A 22,395-nucleotide genomic window follows, 5' to 3' on the forward strand; every position below is an offset into this window, starting at 1 on the left:
GTCCCAAGAACACCACATGCACAGTGAAGTACAGAGGTAGGAGCATCATTATATGGGGATGCTTCTCTGCCAGCCATCTTGGGGCATTACATGTCATAGAAGAAAATGAAAGGAGAAATATAGCAGGAAATGTTAGAGAAGAGTTAAATTTCATCAGCCAAAAATGGATGTTTCAACAAGACAGTGAGTGTGCTTACATGCACTCAAGCATCCGATCATAATCGGATTTCTACAGTTTTCCAATTATTCAAATGGTCATGTAAACACCATACTCGGATCTAGAAATCTGATTAAGAAATCCGATAAAGATAATTTTAGCTCAGTAATCAGATTTCTCAGTGCATGTATACTCGGATTTCTTTCACATTTCTCAGTCTGCGCATGCGAGAACAGACCACAGTACCAGAAATGAGCAAGCAACTACGTGCTCGACAAAATTAAGGCTTTAAATATTCTTCATCTTCTAGATGGTGTATGTTCATATTTTCAGGTAAAGTGGCGTGATGTTTTTTTAAAGCTGCTGCATTGAGTTTGAGTTTACATTACATTTACGTCACGTCTTCTTCTCTGAATTTATTGGCTGGAAGCAAGGCAGAAATCCGATTACTGCCTGACTCATGTAGATCTGGAGTTTCACATTATCTGATTACTCAAGTGCATATAAATGCAATGATAGAACACTGACAAAATCTGATTTTCTGCAGCTATCGGATTATTAAGTGCATGTAAACGCACTGAGTGACTCCAGACATACAGCCGAAATAACTCAAGACTAGTGTCAAAAAACAGTGCAGTTGCTTGCATGGCCATTCCAGTCTCTTGACTTAAATCCCATTCAATGGGATTTTGAAATTGTGAGTCCAAAATTTAACCACAATGCTGCAAAAAGCTGTTTACTTTTAACAGTGGTTGCCTCTGAGCTGTAATTGCCAACAATGGCTTTACAATAAAGTGCTAATGTTATTAATTTGTGGTGTGAGTACTTTTTTCCCTGTCATTTTTGTTTTTAAACATGTCTTTGTTTATGCTTATGAATACATGCTTTTTTGTTTATATTAATAAGTACAAAGTCAAAGGACATTGTGTTTGTAAATTTTAAGTGGATGAATGCGATGAAAGTTTATTACAAAACAAAAGCGTTTAACTCCTTATTTCTTATTTTGAGTGTGGAGTTGGGTCCTCTGTGCACGGAAGATGGCCGGTGTGTATATGCTACTAAATGCCTGTGTAATCATAATTTGCAACCCAAATAAACACATCCTGGAGTACTTCCTCTGAGCCTTTTAAACACCGAACACATTTTGAGTCAAGACAGATGGTGGTCAAAACCCAGTGAGAGTATGTGTGTGTGTTGTTTGTGGGGAGGAGTGAGGGTGTCTGGTTTGGGTGAAGTAGGCTGTTATTAGTTATAGGGAATCTGAATGACCTCCAGAGTAAATGCGATGAAGACACTTTTTCCTGATTAAGACAGATTTCTTCTCTGGGCTACGCACTGTTTAACATATTTAAGAACAAAAGCTATTATTTTGTCAATAACCGTATAACAGTATTGGCTTAAGGTGAATGATTTGTTGAGTGGGTCCTATAATTAGTAGTGCTAGTATCATTGTAACCTTTGGAGAGAGCCACACTGATCCGGCAATTCTATATTGATGTTTGTGTTATAATAGTGTTTTGAAAAAAGACCAGTCAAAGTTTAAACTAAATAAATCCTGTATGTATGTGTTTGCAGTGTCCAGTGACTTGTGGGCATGGATACCAAATGCGAGCGGTGAGGTGTGTGTCTGGTGCTTATGGCAAGACCGTAGATGACCGGGAGTGTAACGCTGCTTCAAGACCGCAGGACAGTCAGGTACACTCACACACACATACGCACATAAATGTACACAGGCACAAACACACATATACACAGGGTAGTAAAATGTGTGTGTTTGTCCTTACCTAACTGCTTGTATGTGTATACATGTAGGAGTGTGAGTTGCCAGCCTGTCCTCAAGGATCATCAGTACTCAGCACCCCACGACCTGCAGCAGCTGGACAGCTACTCACCCAGTGGAGATATGGGTCCTGGACTACAGTGAGTAACACACAAACACACACATACATACATGCACAATCTACTTCTATAAGATGAGTGATCTCAGCATGGTAAGTAGGGGTGGGAATCTCTAGGCACCTCACGATTCGATTCGATTACGATTCAGAGGGCTGCGATGCGATTATAAAACGATTATCAATGCATCTCGATGCATCTTTTTTTTCTATATAGCATTTATATTTTCTCACTGTGTGAGCTCAAGGGTCGAGTTCAAGTTTCAAGTTATAGCACAACATGTCAGGACATTTATGCATTGAAATGCTTGTGGTGAGGCTCAGCTAATCACTCTACGGAAAGTAAATAAGTAAAAATAAGAATACAAGAAAAACCAACTGAAATATATTAAATATACACAAAATATACACAAAATATGTACAGAATATAGAGACAATATACATTTTAAAGTGACCAAGTAACTCAGTGTTATTGTTATTTAAAGTGACTTGGTACTTCTAAAGCAAAGTATTTGTAATGATCCATAATGAATTTACTTCCAATATCTTTTTTAATAAAACAAATGGAAGTGATGTGGCAAGTGAACTAGAAGGCTCTCATTCAGTGCTCTTGTTCGGAGCACGAGAAGCTGCTGCTACTCATCTGCGATAAAATGCGCAGTTACGGTGAAATAAGATCCAGTGGTAGTGGATGTCCACGCAGCACATGTTACAGCTATTCTACCCGTTTTCTTTAGTGATTTTATAACTTCGGTTTTGGTCTCGTTGTAGAGAGTTGGGGTATCGCTGTGTCAGTAAAGTATCTTTGAGACGGGTCGTGTGCAGCATAGCGCAAAAGCCCTGTTTCGCAACGGGGGAGAACCGCCGCGCAGACTGCAGGTCACAAAGCAGCGATGCGTTATTCGCATTTATAAGCAGTGCAGTTGGTTTCCTGTTGCGTTAAATCTGCAACGAGAGACTGTCAAACACTAAAAAGTGGCGAAGCTGAAGTCGCTTCTCTTTCGAATTCTCACGTTCCAGCTTAAATGGTGCCGCATTTACATTCGGCGCCTCAGTTAGAATTTAAGGTGGAACAGGTAAATTTGAACAAGAAGCTGGAGAATAAGAAGCGACTTCAGCCTCGTAAAACAGTCGAACGCTGACACATTTAACTGATCAACTTCTGAGGAAGAGTTTTCTGGCGGAGATGGGAGGAAAGCGGCTGTAGGTGAAGCTTAAAGTAGAGCGGAGTAAATCTGCGCTCTCGTTTATATTATTTAGTCTATACTAGGACATTAACACATACTGAGACATACTGGACATTAAATGTTGTGGCTCCCAATTTGATTTTTGTTGAAAGGCAAAATGGCTCTTCTTATCATTTGTGTTGTGACTCCTGACCTAACCTGGCTTTAATGCAGAGGGAGCCGGTCGGATTTCTCACTCATCCAGTAGTGTTTTTGTTGTGTGCCATCACGGACTGTCTGGGCGTTTCACTTACCCACTTCCAAGTTCCGTCAACATTACGTAATAAATTAAATATTTAGAAAATCGATTTTTGACATTTGTGAATTGATTCAGAATCGTTCACGTCCGCATCGCAATGCATCTAAGAATCGATTTTTTCCCGCACCCCTAATGGTAAGTGTCCCTTATATGTTCTTATCATTACTTTCATTAAAACTGATTAACATACACGCACATTCACACACATCCAAACATAGGCACTGGATTTCAGAAAGTATGTCAACACAGGCTCTGCCTGGGCTCTTGTGTCTAGAGAATGTGATTAATGCAAGTGCCCTCCCTCAGAAAAAAGACAGAAACACCATTGCTCTCAGAAGTTGACCGATTCTCCCCTCCCCTTTGTATGTAATACAGTAACGACGATTGTCTCTGATATGACTAACTGATGCTTGAGAGCACTTAGATTGCATTAGCTATTCTGCTGTTAGGCAGTGAGCTTATCTTTAATAGAAGCTGCCCTTTTGCACTGATCTAAGAACAGCTTTTTCCACACCATCCTAAACCCCTGTCGTTCTACAAGAAGCCACAAAACAAATCATACTGCTAAGATGAAGGCTAAAATGTGCTAAAATATATTCTTTTTTTTTTTTCAGAAAAGAAAAATATATAGGGTACTCTTTCGCTTTAGTACGAGAGAACCATAAGCACCTTCCTTTTGAATCTTTGAGCTGTTTTAGAAGTTAACCTGTCGTCAGGTCCAGATTTCCATTCCTTATTAAATAATTCATAGTTACTGGATAATAAGCCTTAATCTCTGAATAAAATGCCTAGGGATAAAAGGGGGCTGTGGAACTTCAAGCATTTTATTAACAATTATGTACATATTTGTGTATGTATGTGTATCTTTATGTTTGTGCCTATCTACATCTTTGTGTGTGTGTGTGTCTTTTAGTGCTCGGTCTCTTGTGGTAAGGGTGAGAGAGCACGTTATGTCAGCTGCAGAGATGCTCAGGGAGGAGTAGCTGATGAATCTTACTGCGCCCATCTACCTCGTCCCCCAGAAACCTTAGTGTGCTTCAGCCCTTGTGGCCACTGGAGAGAGGGAGAGTGGTCACCTGTGAGTATCTGTACTGAATTAATTAATTAATGCAAAGTTAATGAATGAATCAGTGTTAGTCCATTCTTCACTTATTTCTCCTCTCCAGTGCTCCGTGTCATGTGGAGTGGGTCGCTCTACGCGACAAGTGGTGTGTGTGAACTACAACCAGCAAGTGGATGAGTCCTTCTGCCACCCGGATGAGAAGCCTAGCATGGAGCAAGAGTGTGCCGCAGTGCCTTGCCACTCAGTTTACCACCTGTGGCCCAACAACCAGCCCTACTTCCCCTATGACCCTGGAAGCCATCCTGGCCACAGCAGCTGGAATGTCCCCTCTGCTGACAACCAGTGGAGGACTGGGCCCTGGGGATCAGTATGTCCTTCTGTTATTCCTGATGCGTACTCACACAGACACACATTCACACATAGACTACATAGACCATTCCATATATCGTAAATCTTAGTCTTCTGAGCAATGTGTTCCCAAATATCCACACTTTCTAATATATTTCTTAAAAATATATATTATCCATAGGTCTTCTTTGCCTGAGCTTATAGAAGTTACTTACATTTGAAGTTGAAACTTTTTCCTGTTTGTAACTAGGGTTTTCTGAGCTTGATTTGGCTGCAGTTTTATTTTTAAAAACAGAGGGCATAACTTGAAAGCATAATTTCATGCCCAGTTACTTAATAAATACAATTATACACACATTCTAACAATGGTTTAAAAGTAAGTCCCCCAGCGCACAGTGTCATTGGTGACAGCACTGGAAATTTGTGCATGCTTAATACAAGAATTTCATGTCCTCTGTTCAGACAAATCATTCTGCAATAAACTTCTAGACTGAATGGTTCTCGTTGATACGCAGAGTGGTGTTACTTTTGTGTGTTGTATAAATGACGTGTCTACCCCTTTCACAGTGCTCCAGTACATGTGAGGGTGGCTTCCAGAGGAGAGTGGTGGTGTGTCAGGACTCAGAGGGCCGTAGCACCAATTACTGTGATGAGAGAGTCAAACCCAGTGAGTCAAAAAGCTGTGACTCGGGACCCTGTCCGCTTTGGAACTACGGCATCTGGGGAGAGGTGAATAGTTAGGATGACTTCCACTGTACCTTTTTTCTTTTTTGCTGGAAATTATCCTATGGCACACCCCATCAGCTCTCCACATCCTATACAACAATAAACACATGGACAAGGACTTGGTAGGTTCTGAACTTTGAAAATGTGATGTGTGGAACTTGGCATCTTTAAGACCAGCTGTGAATCTCAGCTAAATTGATATAAATGATGCTTGAATCTTCCACACTTAGCCTCATCTGCCTTAAATATGGCTGCGGTTTATTTAATTTTGGTAAAATCAAGGAATTGAATGCTCTCATTGGAAACGTTACATGTAAATAAACAGCACAAATTTTTATCTCAGTCGCATCCTGAGTCTGTCACTATCTAATAAGTGCCTTCTGAGTCCCTGTGAAATGTTTTTTCTATTGCCAGCATCACTCTATATCTCTCTTCAGTGAGCATTTTAAACATGGATTATTCTGGCTGCCATAAAGCCCTAATGTTTCCATCAAAGCAGTAGCTTTCTAATGAAAGCTGGTGAAATTACACACCAATGGTATAGGTTTGCATCTTTAGCACATCAGCATTGTTGCATTTAAGGATGTATTGACACAATTGTTTGCAGAGCGAGCATAAGTACACATTTTTCTGTACTTGCTAATACAGTTTCCAATACCATATTGAATTTCCTTAGAATTAAGCAGTTAGTGTAAATGAGTGCAATGTACCTTAACAGTTAAATCATTGCAGTCTAGCTAATTTTAAATAATGTGCATTAGCTAGCTATGTTATATTAGTTACCTTGGATCAGGTAGCACTGCAGTGGAGAAGAGTGAGTTTTTTTCCTTGTCAGAGAAGTGCTTCTGTACAGCTGTAAGTAAAGTGTGTTTCATAGTTTTGAACCCTGATCTGTCTCTTTCAGCAACAGTCTCTGTAGCTCAGTGACAGCAGGAATCACATGTGAGACTAAGGCATCGAGGAGCTCACTTGTAGAGTTTTACATCTGGAGTCTTTTGTTTGGCTGGTTGAGCTGTAACACTGTGTGATTTTGTTCTTTGGTGACTCACACTGTACGTTTGAATAGTCTATCGTGTTTGAACAAAGCCTGCAATTTATATGCTCTCTCTGTATGAAAATGCTCGGTCCATGCTGTGTGAAACACGCTGTCCGTGAACAATTTCAAATAAAACTGTTCCGTTAATAATAACATGATGCATGCCGACTACTGAGCAAATAGAAACTGAGCGGCGCTGCTAATACTACACACTGAAGCAAAAAGCCAGGCGGTGATGTACATGGTAGGACGATACAGTCTCCCTACAGTGTGTTGTACAAAAAAATCACCATATTAATATTTATACCTTGTAATTCTATTCAGTCAAACAGAGTAAAGTCGGCATATACGGACTTTGATAGGAAATGTCGACCCTTTTTCCTCTGTTTTTCTGTCCTTTGTGTCTCCACCTGTGTTAGGGAAGCAGTTGTGCTTGTGTCTTGAGAAATGGGCTACAATCACCTAGTGTAGGTCTGGTGGGAGTGAACCAAAGTGGAATGTTTAAAGTTGCATTTGTTCCCATTTCTTTCTGGCATTGTTGACACTTCCTGTTTTTTCTCATGTGTTACCTCTGTACTGCTTCCTCTCAATCTCTGTTTGTCCTTCCTTCTAAATCTTTTTTAGTAGTAAATCATCTTTTTTCCTCTTGTAGTGCACTCAGTCATGTGGTGGTGGACAGCGGACACGGCTGGTAGTGTGCCAGCGACCAAACGGTCAGAGACTGAATGAACACAACTGTGACATGCTGGACAAACCTCCTGATGTAGAGCAGTGCAACATGCAACCCTGTCCTGGCAGTGCTTCCTGGCACAGGCAACCATGGAAGCCGGTACGATAGTTATTTCTCATCTTTTGCTCCCCACATTACTCCCTCTCTCATTTATCCTGCCATGTTCTCTCTTTCACTGTGGAATGTCCACCTGAGTTCACTGATGTATTACCACTCTAAGGGAAGTGAGATTATGACTTCTCATGTGTTTGGCTTCCATGAATGTTGAAGCTAAACAGTATATGTACAACAGAGTTTCTACCAGTGTGTAGCCAAAAATCAATACAACTGTGATTAACCATTTTGAGTAAATGTAAAGGCAGTTAAGGCTAAGCACAGGTTAGTGATACTCAAGTACTCAAGTAGTACTCAGTAGTATTCATGTGCTTCAGAAAGGCCATCAAGAAGGACAAAAACAAATTAGGTTTTGGGTTTGGAATTACGTTACAGTTAACCCCAGTATTTCTGTGGCCAAGAAAAAGGAGCTCCAGCATGAGCTTTTGGCTCTAGTAACAGCTTTTGGCCACCCAAGTAGCTCTTACACTGATATGGTGCTGATTAGTGAGAAACAAAAGTGCTGGTCCCCATTGGGAATCATTACAAATATATGCAATTAATCTGCAGGTTCTGAATAAAAGCTGTAAATTAGTTGGACTGTGTTGTCTGACAACACTGAGTCTTGTCTTGGGAGGGTAAAAAATTCAAGTGCTATTTATTGTTTTATGTGATAAAGCGTGATGAGACTATTGTGAGTGATGGTACATCCTGTAATCGAGAACACAAGTGTATATTTGTGTATAAGAGTATAATATTATGTTTATCAAACAGCAACAAATGACTTACTGTATATTGTATTTGTAACTTTGTACAGTACGATTTAATGTTTAATTTAGTAGTTGTAACAGTAATATTTAATATTTTCTCACTGGTGCTCATGGTCAGACCTATTGTTTGTCATCACAAATGACAACATGTACAGAAAAATGCAGTAATGTAATGTTTCTTTGTGATGTAAAAGTAGTGTTTAAAATATTAATTGAACACAAACTGCAACTGCAAGTTTTTCTCTTCGCTTTCGGTGATTATATGTAGCAAAAGTACCTCACCACCAGGAACTTAAGATTTTAATAATTAGGTTATAAGGCACTGGCAGTTGATGTATTTTAGTGAGTAACAATACTGGGGTTCAGTTCCCTGACCGGGCAAGCATGTCACACTATACCGATAGGAGTCCTTCATCAAGACTCTGAATGCTATGATTCTCATCTTAAAATGCACTTATTCTTACAAAAAAAACTAGCGATGCACCAGTCCTGAATTTTTATGGCTGTTTCTGATTCTGATGGTTTACAGCCACAGTGTCAGATTTTCTTAGCCAATATTTATGAGCCTGTTTTTTCCCAAAACCTGTACTGTGTGGGCTGAAGGAACACATGAAACACACAAGCAAATAATGCGAATCAGATAGGATCAGTGCTTAATTTAACATAAGAAGCAACTTACTATTTACCACAATGAGTCATGCATAATTATTCTGCGACATTTTGGTATAGTTGTGGCATGCATCATTCAAATACAGCACAAGTGCACTTACTTGCCTCACGTTATTTAAATGAAATTGAACAATTCCCAATTGAGTGTTGGAGCAAAAATCTGCTAATTCAGATTTTGGCCAATTCTGATCAAGCATCCGAACATGAAACAACTATCCAAGCTGTGTAAGAGGTTACTAATTTCTCTCTAGCATAAAGTAAATACAAGAAATGTTGTGAAAATTGCATTGAAAGAATCACAAGCACTTTGCTGATTGATTATAACTCTCTGTACTATAGAAGATGATTTGGTGCTACTTATTTTTGTCATTCTGATACTTCAGTTTGGCAAGCTTTCCACTTCTTATCATCTTGCTTCCTAGCAAAGCAAAATATAATATTAAAAGACAATGAGTAAATTATCACTGCGAGACATAGATACTTCAAAAGAGTGCTTACAATGCTAAGTTCTGATTAATACTATTTTATTATAAATGTTTAAATAAAGAATATTTTTATGTACAATTAAAAATACCTCAAATGTAAATGTAGTTATATTTTTCAGTCTGATGTTTTAGCTTGTCGCTGTAGTTATCATTTTATGATCAGTGATTAACAGTGCAGCTTAACAGACTTGAGTCAGTTAAGATATTAAGGCCAATAATGTATCTACTGCAGATGCAAGAGAAGCAACCATCCAGCCTGTTAAAAACCTCTTCTTTTTTTTTTGCTTCTACAAAGCTGTGCTATTGAAATAATTTATTCTCCCTGTCTGTCAAACCTGAAATACCTCTGTCGGATCAGATTTGGTTATTTGTTGCTGTTACACTTTTCTTAGGCCATTTTTTTTACCTTTTCTGAAGGATTTATTTCCATTAATTATTTATTTGTTTACTGCAGAACATTGGACACCAGTGTGATGCGTGTTTTGTTGTCATGTTTTGTTAATCATGCAAAACATGATTTCATGATTATTCCTGTTTATGTCTGCATTTTTCATGTGAAGCACTCCTTAACTTTTGTAATTTTCTTGTTCTGTTTTTTTATGTTCTCTTGCAATCTCCAAAAAGTCCAAGATACTTGCATCATTCAAGGATCTCACTTAGGCCACCTGTATCTTGGCGACGCTTGTTTATTTAATTTAGTCTAAAACTCCTGTCTCTCAGAAGAGTTCATGTTGTCAGATCCCTTTGTTCACATGCAATTGTGTGAACATCCACAAATATGTTTACATTTAGTTTTTCATTTATGAAAATATTAAAATTTCATTACTGTTATTTTGTGTTGTTTTTCAATATGTAGCTTTGTTACTTGATGATAAGAACTGCAATAAACAATGTCCTGCACATTCAGTTACCTAATATCAAATTTTTCTAATCTTAAACAAGGTATTATATAATTTGCAGTGCCAAAAATACCATAAACTGCCTTTTTTTTAGTGTTCATGTGTAACACCATGTGGCTTAAATTAAAGCCGAAGTTCCAAATTTACCTGAAGCCATCCTTGGTGAATTTGCTTAATTTGTTTAGAAATGAGATCTGTTAACATAGAGATTTTAGCAAATCCCATCTTTGGAATAGAATTCAAGAAGATTGTCCCTTTAACCATATCACAAATGCTACTTTTGTTAAGAGCTACAATCTGGATGGAATAAATTTAACAGTGTGGAACAGGGTCCATAATGACTAAAATGACTTATACTGCACAGAATACATTTTTGGGCACATGGTATTGCTTAAGATGCACTTTGGTTTCGCTTTTTTATTGTTCTGAAATATCTTAATCAAAAAGCAATGGACAAGTGCTACAACACAAACCTTAATACAAACAAATATGATGCATGCTCCCATTTGCAAAGTAGGAAAAAGTTCGTAATGTTTTTAATCAATTTACTTTGTGGACCCCCCAGACAAAATGTATCAACTGCAAATCAAGCTTTGGTATTAGTTGGTACATCTGGTCATGATTTGGCAAATTAGGCCCTCTGTAATGCGTTTGGACAGAGACTCAACACAGATTGCTTTCACTAGCATAATAGTATACATGAATACTGGAAAGCTCTTTGTATTTAAAAAGTGTAAAAAAGTGTATCACTCTTTAATACAACATAGTCATACCCTAAGAAACATACATAGTGTTAAACTCCAGCTTTCCTCCAAGGACATCCACTTTTTGAAAAATGTGCAAGTTGCGTTTATAGTTATGGAAAAAGGTGTGTGTTAGAAATTAATTATAACTTTAGGTGAAGGGGTGGATTGTGGAAAAAAGATCAAATAGGCTTTGTTCTCAATGATTTTACATTTTACGCTTTGTATATAATAAATGCAAATAGGATAAACAAAAGCCTTCCCTAAAGTAACATAAGAGGTTGCATTTAATTAAGTTTAATAAAGTATGTCAAATACTATATCTGGCAACACACATATCACAAGATATCTAAAACATTTTTATAACTTAATTATGTAAAAAGCAGGAATTATTTATCAGTGACTGATCTAATGTGGACAGTCAACATGTGGACAGTCTGGGACATGAGGAAGAAACTAAGCTTTTGTGTGTAATATTGTATAACAATGTCTTTTATGACAGCGTTTGCTGTAGTAGCACAAAGGTCCCTTGACCTTTCACTTTTCCCACAGTACCAGCTGGACTGGTACAAGTCAGAAGCATGTTGATGTAATTGCAGTTCAATTACATTTCAGTTACATTTCAGCTGACCACTATCACAATAATCATAGAGCTAATATAGAGCTTGTATGTACATAAGTGTATGAAACTTGTATAAAAGGTCTGTGGTATTATTCTAGGAAAACAAAGAAAGATGAGTTTTAGTGAAAGTTCTAAGAAATTGCCCTTTTAAATTGGCATATGTACAATTTAAGACTTACCTTGGAAACAGATCAAGCTTTCATTGCTGTGGTGATTATAGATTATAGTAGATTATTTTAACAACATAGCGTGCCATACTTAGATCTTCACTATTCTCTTGGCATTGGAAAAAAAGGAAAAAAATGCTGGATTTTATTGTCATTTTGACTAATTACACAATCAAGAACTGTTCAAACATTTTCATTCGCAACTCTTAAAGTTACCATATGTATAATATTTGTGTATTAAGTAAGACCATATGCCTGATACAAAGTCTAGTAAAAGAAGGAAACATTCTTTAGTGTGGTTTCTTAAAGTCATGCATACATTTACATAATTTACAACAGAGCACGAAAAATAGAAGTCAATAAATAAATAAATGATGTGAGCAGACATAAACTTGTTTTGCTAGCTGAAATGAAATCCACTAGTTGAGTTGAGTTGAGTTGACACAGAAGATACAGCTGCAATGTGTCATCACAGGACACATTGTGCAGACAGGCTTGTGTTTTCAAATTCTACCAGCATGTCTGATGGTCTGCGGTAAGCACATTATTAATTAAAAAAAGACAACATTAAGCAATTTAAAGAAATCATAACAATGAGCAATAAAAGATCTTAGGCACCTGCAGTACACTGTAAAACCTAATGAGTTCAGTAAACTTAAATGGTTTAAGGAAACTGATTGCCTAAACCATTTAAGTTTAGGTTACTCATATCATTTGACCATGAGTAATTCCCTGAACTGAGTATGAACAACAAGTTTTACTCAAGGTTGCGTTGACCAAGCTTTCATCAAGTACAGCTGAGAAGTCTTAACAAACTAAACTAAACTGCAAGAGGTTGATTCAACTCAGAGATCCCATTTGAATGTCCAAAGTTGTCAAAAGTTACATGAAAAGCTTGAGAAGTCCAAATCATTTGAATGTAAACCCAACCCTGTCTGTACCCACCTGTAAAGTCAACTTAAATAAAAATAGTGAACATAAAACACTTGAATAAAGTTACCTTAATTCAAAATATGCTAACAAATGATTTTACTCAAAATGACTGAGTTACTATCTCAACAATTCATTTTTGAATTGGTTTGAATTTGTCAGATTAAGTTACTCCAACTTCCTGTAGTACTTAAGTTGTGTTAACTTAGGCAAAATACTCTTCAGTCTGTAGGACTTGTGCAAATCAATTGATCTCAACTAACTTTACCTAAGTAACTAAGGATGATACAAGAAGTAGTATGTGTTAATAGATTTGCATTAGTAAGTGTAACGGATGAGTAAAGTAAACCCAAAAAAATTAAGTTATTGCAAGTGTTACATTTTACATTGTAACTAAACCTTAAGTTTCAGACACATGCCTTATAAAGTTGCACTATGATATAAGAAATTTACCTAAGAAACTAACAAACTGTCATAGAAATCATGAATAGCTTTGCTCTCTTCATTTCAATTTTACTCTTTTTAGAAAATCTTAAAGGGTGTGCCTTTGTTGTAGATTGGGCTTATAGTAGGAGACTCAGCCCAGTATTTAGTTTAAAAGAACAGATGACAAAAGCATACTCTATAGCACACCTTTCAGATGAAAAATCCAGATGAGGTTTGGGACATGAATTTTAGGCTGTGTCAGTCAATCTTAATGGAATCAATAATGGAGTTAATCTAATAAATGTCAGTTAATCTGTAATGGAATGCAAATGACCATGCTAACTTGTCTAATACAGTCTAGCCTTTAGTGCTTAGAATATATATATATAATATATATATATATATATATATATATATATATATATATATATATATATATATATATATATATCATCATAGTAACACCATTGGTCAGGCTAATGTAGGTCAGAATGACTTTGTTGTATGTCAGAAAGTGAGGCTTACTTTCTGTGCCATTGAAGCTTGAAGTACAATATGACTAGGGTAAGTGAGACTAGAGCTGGGATATATTTAGCTTAAGCTATGCGTGGCTCATCCTGTGATCAGAAGCAGAACTAATACAAATAAAAATCAGTCTTGACCATCTGACAGTGTGCTGAAACATAAAATCCAGGCTTTGACATTTTGATGTGTCCTTGCTTTGGGCAAGCCACTATCTATTGGCTTGACTACAGGCTAGTGAAATCACCTTTTTAAAAACAGAGAGATAATAACAACAACAACAAAATGATAACAACAACAGTAATAATAATAATAACAACAACAATGATAACAATAATAATAACAACAACAATAACAATAATATCTTTATTTATAGAGCACTTTTCATTCCAGTGGCACCTCAAATTGCTTCACAGACAGGTGATAATGTTTTACAGTAATAGACAAAACAGATCAAGTTAAAAAGAAATAGAATAGGTAGAATTTTAATTGAATGCTAATTTAAAGAATATATTTTCAAATGTTTCTTAAAGCAGACAATACTGCTTTGTTGAAGCTTAAATGAAAAATCTGTTATCAGTCTTAAACATCTCTTTGAATGAGGGTTACAGACATTACTTTTGCTGACTTTCGAAAATCCCCAAAAGAGAGTTATGCCAAACTTGTGAACATTTTATTGAAACTGAAATAACAACACATTTTTAAAATCTGCACTGAAATGAGAAATCTTGTATGCTTGAGGACTTTTGAGAACAGTTTGATTATTGTTAATGGCTTGTTAATTGTTAAGCTACCAGACAGAGTGTGATAGTAAATTAAGTTCTTCTGCATAATTTTTTGGCTTGTCTAATTTAGCCAACAAATGCTTATGTTGCTTCAATGATTTGCCACCTATTATAGCCACCTAGTCATAGTTCTATACTTTCTTAAATGCTAACATGTTGATTGTATACATTTCTGCTTATGTTAATCATTAACACTTACCACCACAGTTACTGTAGTCATTCCTCATGGAATATAACTTCACTCCTGTAATCTCATGCCTCTTAGAAAGTCCAGCTTCTGCCAGAAAGCAAAAGTTTAAAAAAGTGTAAAAAAAAAAAAGGCTGCCGGCCTGTGATTGTTTATATGGTACACTCCTGATCTGGCAGAGAAGTTGAGTTTTTAGATTTTAACTGCATTTGAATTGCATTCTAGGATTTTTTTCAAATCTGACATTGGGTAATGATCATCAAGTCACATATCTTAAGAGATCATTGAGCTACTTTTAACATTTGCAATTGAGTTGACAGCTCCTTTTAAATCTTGTTAACCAGCATTGGAGCAGTTTCCTCAACATCTGTCGTTGTTCCAATTTTGCAAGTTGATTTTACATAACATTGATATTTCAGTTATGTTAAAGTTTCTGGACATTTTTTAAAAAAATGTTTAGGTTTCATTTTAATCAAAATGCCATCCAGGTAATCACTTCCATCACTTTGACTTGTGTTCATTCTGTGGTTAACACACATGCAACAAACTACTGTCAGAAAGTGTTTACTATAGACTAATCTCTTTTACTACCAGGGTTTCAAATTGTCAAATTCATAGAATCCACTTTTTATGGAACAGTGAATTGTTTCACAGTAATAGATCTGCTTTGATTACTATTGGTGTTTATACCTACTTCTTTCCTTCAGTCATGGTCTACATATGCTCCACTGTTACCTGCCAGTCTGGTCTGTTTTTACTTGAGCTGGGTGTAGAGTGACTGGTGCACAGATGGAGAGGAAATTCCAGCGTATCTGTGTCTGAGAGTGCTCGTCAGTGTTACTTATCCAGACCTGTTTCATGCGTAATTAGAGAACATGAGTAACACAGTCTCCAGTGTAGATCAGCTTGTGCATTCTAGGGAAATAAAAATGCTTGGGTCATGCACACAGTGTAGAAGGCCTTTAAATAAAATTAAAAAAAATAAATACCATTTGTTGTATTCTGGGAAAGTACATTGGTGACTTTCTATAGGTATTTTGTAGAGTGTTAACAATAATAAAAATGTTAAGCATTGAAGCTCCAACTCCTTCTTCATAATAATTATTTCAGGTTATTTCAGGCAGTCGTTCATACCTGAATTTCAGCATCGAAGAAAAATTATATGTACCTAAACTCAGTATGCTTTGAAAATCATTCTTTACTTCTAGACCTAATATATCTAGTCACAGTATATTATGTTTAATTTATTACAACTTGTGATGCCATAGTATTCTCAAACAAACAGTCTGTAACTTTCAGTCCAACGTAGCTTGTGCATCATACCTGAGCCATTAAAATTAATTTGGCTTAGTAAGTATAGCATCCTAATGCAGTGGCGCTGAAAAGCACATCCCTGTCATGTGTCCATAAAATGAGACAAAGTAAACAAAGTGTGCTCAGCTTGGTGGAATGTGTTAATGAGTCACATATGGAGCAGGTGTTAGGCTTCAGCAAGCCCTCAGACCAGAACACAAATCTGCCTGCTCTGTATTCAGATAGAAGCTTTCAGGGGGAAAAAAATCCTTTTAGTTTGACAACCTTTGAAGATGCAACTGCACTCAGTCCTCACTAGTTAGAGTGACGTGAGGGCAGCGTTGATTTGTTTCACTCTTGGAACATTCTTGTGTGAATAGAGATGTTGTATGTTGGTACAGCTAATTTGGTTCCTTGTGAGTTTAAAACTAAATATACCAGAAAATGAGTGCCTAACTTTAGGATTGTCTGTCGTGTTTGGCACGTGTCCATAGTTCTAAACAGTGGCCAAAATTTACCATTATGGGCCCCTCTAACTTTTAAATCTGAAGTTGGAAATATGCTCCAGCTGAGTGTTTCAGGATAGGAAATAATGTATCTGTTGTCATCTTTGTGGTGACATATGCCTACAGAGTTTATCTTTGCAGGTGGGTGTGGACTTTCATAGTTGACAGTGTTGAACACATCCAGTGATCTCCCTTTAATGTGTTTTATTTGGTTATCTTGGTTTTCTCAATGGAGAAGCTGTGCAGAGATCTTAAAACACTTTCAGGCTACACTTTCAGTTTCTTACTGAAAGGAGTTACTTCTTTCACAGTTTACTTGTTAAGGAGCAATTCCATTTTTCATCTTAAATGCATTATAAAGTAATTCTTACAGATACATTTTCACATTTTTGTTGATATGTAAGTAGTTTGCTTTCTTTTATCACAAAGCTCACAGTACAGTATCCAGATTTTTAGTGCTAGATACATGAGTCGTCCATTGGAATGAATCTCTGTGACATATTCAGATTCTGATCTGATCACTTTGTGTGTTTATGCGTTGTGTGATCTATGAGGCTCTCCCTGACCCTTTGCTCCGCAAATGCACCATTCTTACCAGCTGCTGCCACGTTGACTGCTCTTAATTTAGCATGGCATTTTGTTCCTCCTGCAAAAGAAGACCTTGATATAGTAACATAGCATGCAGTATATTGCTCTTTTACACATCACTTTTGCAATTACATGCAGTGTACACTTTTGTATGTTTTATATTTAGTCTGTTGTTGGACATGTCCATCTTGTCCAACACATATAATTGCGGCAGTTGGTCTACATAAAACCAATTCACTCATAAAAGGTTAGTTATAGTGTGTTGATTTTGGCCACTGATATCTTGGCCATTGATAGCTTTACTGTTATAGTGTATGCCGTAGTGTAGCCTGGGATTATGTAAATAATTGCTGTGATCTTTAAGAGCTTCTGTCTCTCGTATACATGTCACCAACTCTAGCTATTTCCTCACCATGCAATGTAAGTGGTATCCAACCTCTGCCCTTACTCACTATTGCATATCTTGGTCAAGACTCATACATTTTCCTGAAAATCAACAGCATATATTAATTATCATCACAGTGCAGCCAGGTATACCTGCATACTCCCAGCAGACTGGGAACACCCTGCTCACTTATTGAAAGTGCCCCAAATTCTAATACTGCTCTAGCACAAAGACAGACACAAAGTCCTGCTTATAATTATGTTGTGGCTTTAATTAGACATTGATTTTGTGTAAAACTGTATGGAAAGAATCACTTAACTTGTCTTCCACGTAAGAAATGAACACTTTTTTGGCGTTTAATAAGGGTCAGCACAATGAACAGATGGAAGAACTTTTGAAAGTTAAGCACACCCAGGCTGTAAGCTGTATGTAAAAACTGTACGTATCTAGTGTTCCTTCCCCCAGTTCTTTCTCAGAAACATCGCCAATTCATGCTGTTTTATTTATGCTATGCACTGGGATAAAGCCAAAGTAAAGCCAGACTTTCTTATAAATATTTCCTATTAAACAGAAATTTCACCAGTTTCACAAAAAGTCTGCAGTAATAAATTGTTTAGATGTAGACAAAGTGGTTTACGTAGTGGTTTGACCCATTCGAGAGAAACTTACAGTTAGGATAATTCATTATGGTGGTGACAGGAAGCAGATGTTCAAAGCATTTAAAGCTACCTCACAGAAAATTACTAGCTGGGGATAAAAGTATTGCATGATGCCCGAGACGTTGTTGTGTGATAGTTTTGATATAAAGTTTTGGCCTAAAATATATTTTTAAAATACAGGCATGATGAAGAAGTTCATAAAGGGTGTTGTAAAGGCATTTTTTTCACCACTATTTAACTTCATCAGCATTACATATAAAAACTTGGAAGACATGCGTGGATTCACTGTGGTCATTTTGGATAGCAAAAAAGGGCTATATTGTGTTCATGACCCCTGGTTCCTATCACCACCACTGTAAGAAATCCAGCAGCAAGTTTCTCCACAATGCACTAGTTCACGTCAAACCGCTCTAAATGTCTTTACATCTCAACCATTGAATTGTTGCAGAAATTTTGAAAAATCCACAAAAAAATACACTATATAATAAGTATATAAATAAGTATATTCAACTAATACTAGACTTAAGCTTTTTAGTGATGTGGAATAGACTGTTAGTACTTGGAGAGTTTAGTACTTTGGCAGATACATTTTATTTTGGCATTTGGAGCTGCTAATGAGCTTGTATGAACTGGCTGGTTTACTCATGAGTTTAGCCTCAAGACTTTGATTGCTGTTTTGAAACTATAGTTGCACAGAATACGGTGCATTACTTACAAGTCTGTAAGTGTAAATCATTTGAAATTGTAAAATGAAAATAGGAGCATTGGAAGTAAGAGATTAACTTAAAATGACCATATATCTCTGGAGTCTTCTATTTGAAAAAAATATTATCCAGATTTTTCACCCAAGATCTTCTTAAACTTAGCAACTTTTAATATTGGTTTTAAATGATACACTGATGTGAATTTACTTTATCTTGATAGCAATACCTATTTCTCAGTATTCTTCTTTGCATTTCTGTCCTCTCAGTATTTTGCCAGGCAGAACATTTACTCTTCCTGTTGCTGTTCTGGAAAAGATTAAGCGCTAATAGGCATTTCCTTTTTAATGTGTGAATCTCACCTACCTTTAGGACACTTAGCAGGCTATGCGGTGCAGATTTTCCTTCGCACTCTTCTCCCCTGTCTCCTCTGCCTGTGGAGGTGAAGCCATCCTCTGTTCCAACAATCCATGCCAGCTCTCTGCTCCCAGCTCTGATTACCTAATGTGTAACGGATGAGTTTGATGAGTGAATGAGGGGAGCTCACTGTTTTGCCCCCATGCTCTCCCCGTCACACAGCGAGCACTGCTCCCTCACTACTCTGTATGGCTGTGATTTCTGCCTTTCTTTTCTCTCTCTCTTTCCTCTTCTCATCTTTCACTCTATTACAGCAGTGAGGAGGGGCTTAGCCCCCCCCATCCAACCGATGGACATGTTTGACTCAGTCCTGGTCTATGCCTCTGCTTGAGGAGTAGAGGAGTGCTATCATGGTCTCCTGCTCTTTCTACCTGCATGTTCAAGATCAGGTGGTTAGCACAACACACTTTGATGTTCTCTGTCAGCAAACTCAAGCCCTGTGTTTAACATGCCTCCATAATTACCATGTTTGTGATGGATATGTGTAGTGTTTGTGCATATGTGTGAGAGAGAGACTGACTCAGCCTTCCTGGTGTGCTCTGTTTGAAAAGGGTTTAATGAGTACTTTTGTGGCTCAAGGTCATTTATTGTAACATCAGCTTATTTGCAAAACTCTTCTTTGTGCCTTTTTTTATTTCTCGGAAACATCCAACAATTGAGATGTAAAGCCCTCAGCTTACTTAGACATAATGTTTTGTTATTCTTAACTGTAAGCTAAATATAGGATATTTTGCCGCAGTTGACAATGGAGTGTAGTTTTCTCTGACAACTTCTGGTGTATAGATAGGTGTAGAGATATGAAAATACATGGCATTGCAATTATGTAACAGTCCGAGAACAATCTAAGCATTAAAAACGTTGATTATCTTCTAGGTTGGTAAGTGTTCTCAGTCAATGAGTATAAAGCAATATTTATTTTATTCAGGCCCTATGACAGGGGTTTGCAGGGTTGGAGAATTCACTGTTGTCTAATTGCAATGAACATAGAAAGGGCATTTTCATTTACAGTCTCAGGAAAGAGGCCTGAAGCTTCTCCTTGAGGTTCCTGCGTTGATTCGTTAGATTTTTCTGAGAAACTTGTGTTTTAGTGATGTTTATTGAAACCAGATGATTGTCTGCACTGAGGCCTCTCTCTCGCCTTTGACTTTCCCACATGCACACACTTGTTTGATTTTAAACCATCTATCCACAGCACATAGTAAGTAGATGGTTACCTCTTTTAAGGATGAGTGAGGTAAAAAATAACTTAGTGAAATGAATAAAGAATTACTATTTACACATTCCTAAAGTCTAAAAGCTGCAAGCGCTATATAACTAAGCTATAAGCTGTATATGTGGTTAGCCAGATTGTATCAACTCAAAAGGGGGGAACAGCCAGACCATTGGGGAAAAAATGAAAGATTTATAGTACAGGGAGAGTGGTGTCAGAAAGGTCTGTCCTCACCCATGTTATTTAATGCCCAGTATTTAGACTTTATGTTTTATTTTAGATCCTAAATAGCAGGCGTGTGGTTGGGATAATTTGGAGAGATTAGAGTGCAAAAAACTGGAGCAGGGTGTGACTTCCTTTTCCTTTTCTTGTTATTCCATGTTAGACACTAAGCTGTTTGCAAGTGCATGCTTTCTGTTTACGTTAAGTGATTGTATTCAGGTCTTGAGAACTACGAGTTCTACCTGTGCTTCGATGGCTGTGTTCACATTACAGGGTTAAAATGGCTCACTGACAGTGGTCAGACTGGAATTCATGTGGATTTTTTTTCTTACGTCACACTTTCCTGCGCATGCTCATAATACTGCTGCCGTCATCCAGTACGTGGGTCAGATTTGGCTAACTTGATAAAATGTGCATATGCAGGTCCTTTCAGGACCGTGGTCTGTTCAGTCAAGACGTAATGTTTAGATCTGAGCAAAAAATCAGAATTAAGCCTTGAATTAAGAATTTATTCTTGTAATTAAGACTTGTAAACACAGGCCGTCTGACACCCATGTTTTTCTCATTCACAGTGCTCTGTGACCTGTGGCAAGGGGACCAAGCAGAGAGAACTTGTGTGTGTTTACCACAACCAGACCCAGACGAAGGAAGAGCACTGTGCTCATCTTACCCGTCCCAGGACGCACAAGCTTTGCAGGATGGGACCGTGCCCCAGCTGGAAGACCAACAAGTGGAGAGCGGTGTGTATTTCCATAGTCACCATTAGCTATTTGAATGTCCTACTGGAACACAATTGCACAGTCATTGACCTTTTGCACAGATGCATGACATGGTACTACAGTATTGAATTATCTTCCTGCAGAAAGAAATTGCTATAGCACACAGAAAGCCTCAGTTCTACTTGTTGGTAGGTTTTACTGTGGACGTGCGTGCACCAGATCTCCCCTGGCAGTAGATTTAAATGAGTTGAAATCATTAAAAAAAAAACTAAATAAATAAATAATGAGAAGTCTAAGTATGCATCGCCAGCAAGATGCTCAGTTTGAGAGATTTAACCAAGACACACATGGAACAAGCTTTTCACAATCATTCAAGCCTGGAATCTTTTCGCTTTACATAAACCATGAATGAGACCTCTGCATCATATTCATTTTTTAAAAGCATGTTACTCATCCAGCGCTTACACAAAGCTCTTGTAATTTACTAAATAAATGTTTTGGTAATCAGAATAGATGTAGTACAATTTAGCTGTTCCCTTCATATGCCAGGATACTGTTCCATGAGAAAAATGAAACCGGAAGGCCTCCTGTAAATAATCATCTCTGGTAGTATTTTAGCATTAAGATAAAGATACATTTTTTGTAGAAACATACCACATTCTGCCAGTGTTGAGGAAGTTGGGTGTTAAAGTCAGATTGGTGACTCCACATATTATTACAATTTGTGTGCTAGGTATAAAATTATATTTGCTGCTTGTTTCCTGAAACCTTAAACAATGAGTTATAATCAAATTAGAAAATGTAAAGCAATCTACCTTTTGGCCCACTTTCTGAACGAAGTTCCAAAATCTAAGCAGGGAATCCTCGCGCACAGTTGCACTTGGTCAAAGAGGACTCTGTGTGTGTATGTGTGTTGTGTTTGTGTGGAATGGGGAAAGGAAAAGGTCACAGGCGTGG

At 37.3% G+C, this 22,395-nt stretch overlaps 1 protein-coding gene across 2 annotated transcripts in view; it reads left to right on the plus strand.

Moving 5' to 3' along the window:
• Positions 1 to 22,395, plus strand: part of LOC118811805 (A disintegrin and metalloproteinase with thrombospondin motifs 20) — a 93,391-nt gene that overhangs the window by 60,757 nt on the left and 10,239 nt on the right. For both annotated transcript variants that reach the window (XM_036576299.1, XM_036576298.1), the window contains 7 exons: positions 1,733 to 1,852; positions 1,970 to 2,077; positions 4,451 to 4,615; positions 4,704 to 4,967; positions 5,516 to 5,677; positions 7,363 to 7,539; positions 21,292 to 21,459. In XM_036576299.1, coding sequence (XP_036432192.1) covers positions 1,733 to 1,852; positions 1,970 to 2,077; positions 4,451 to 4,615; positions 4,704 to 4,967; positions 5,516 to 5,677; positions 7,363 to 7,539; positions 21,292 to 21,459 — 1,164 coding nt within the window. The remainder of the gene's footprint in view (positions 1 to 1,732; positions 1,853 to 1,969; positions 2,078 to 4,450; positions 4,616 to 4,703; positions 4,968 to 5,515; positions 5,678 to 7,362; positions 7,540 to 21,291; positions 21,460 to 22,395) is intronic.

The sequence above is a fragment of the Colossoma macropomum genome, unplaced genomic scaffold, assembly GCF_904425465.1.
Source record: "Colossoma macropomum unplaced genomic scaffold, Colossoma_macropomum, whole genome shotgun sequence".
Classification (NCBI taxonomy): domain Eukaryota; kingdom Metazoa; phylum Chordata; class Actinopteri; order Characiformes; family Serrasalmidae; genus Colossoma; species Colossoma macropomum.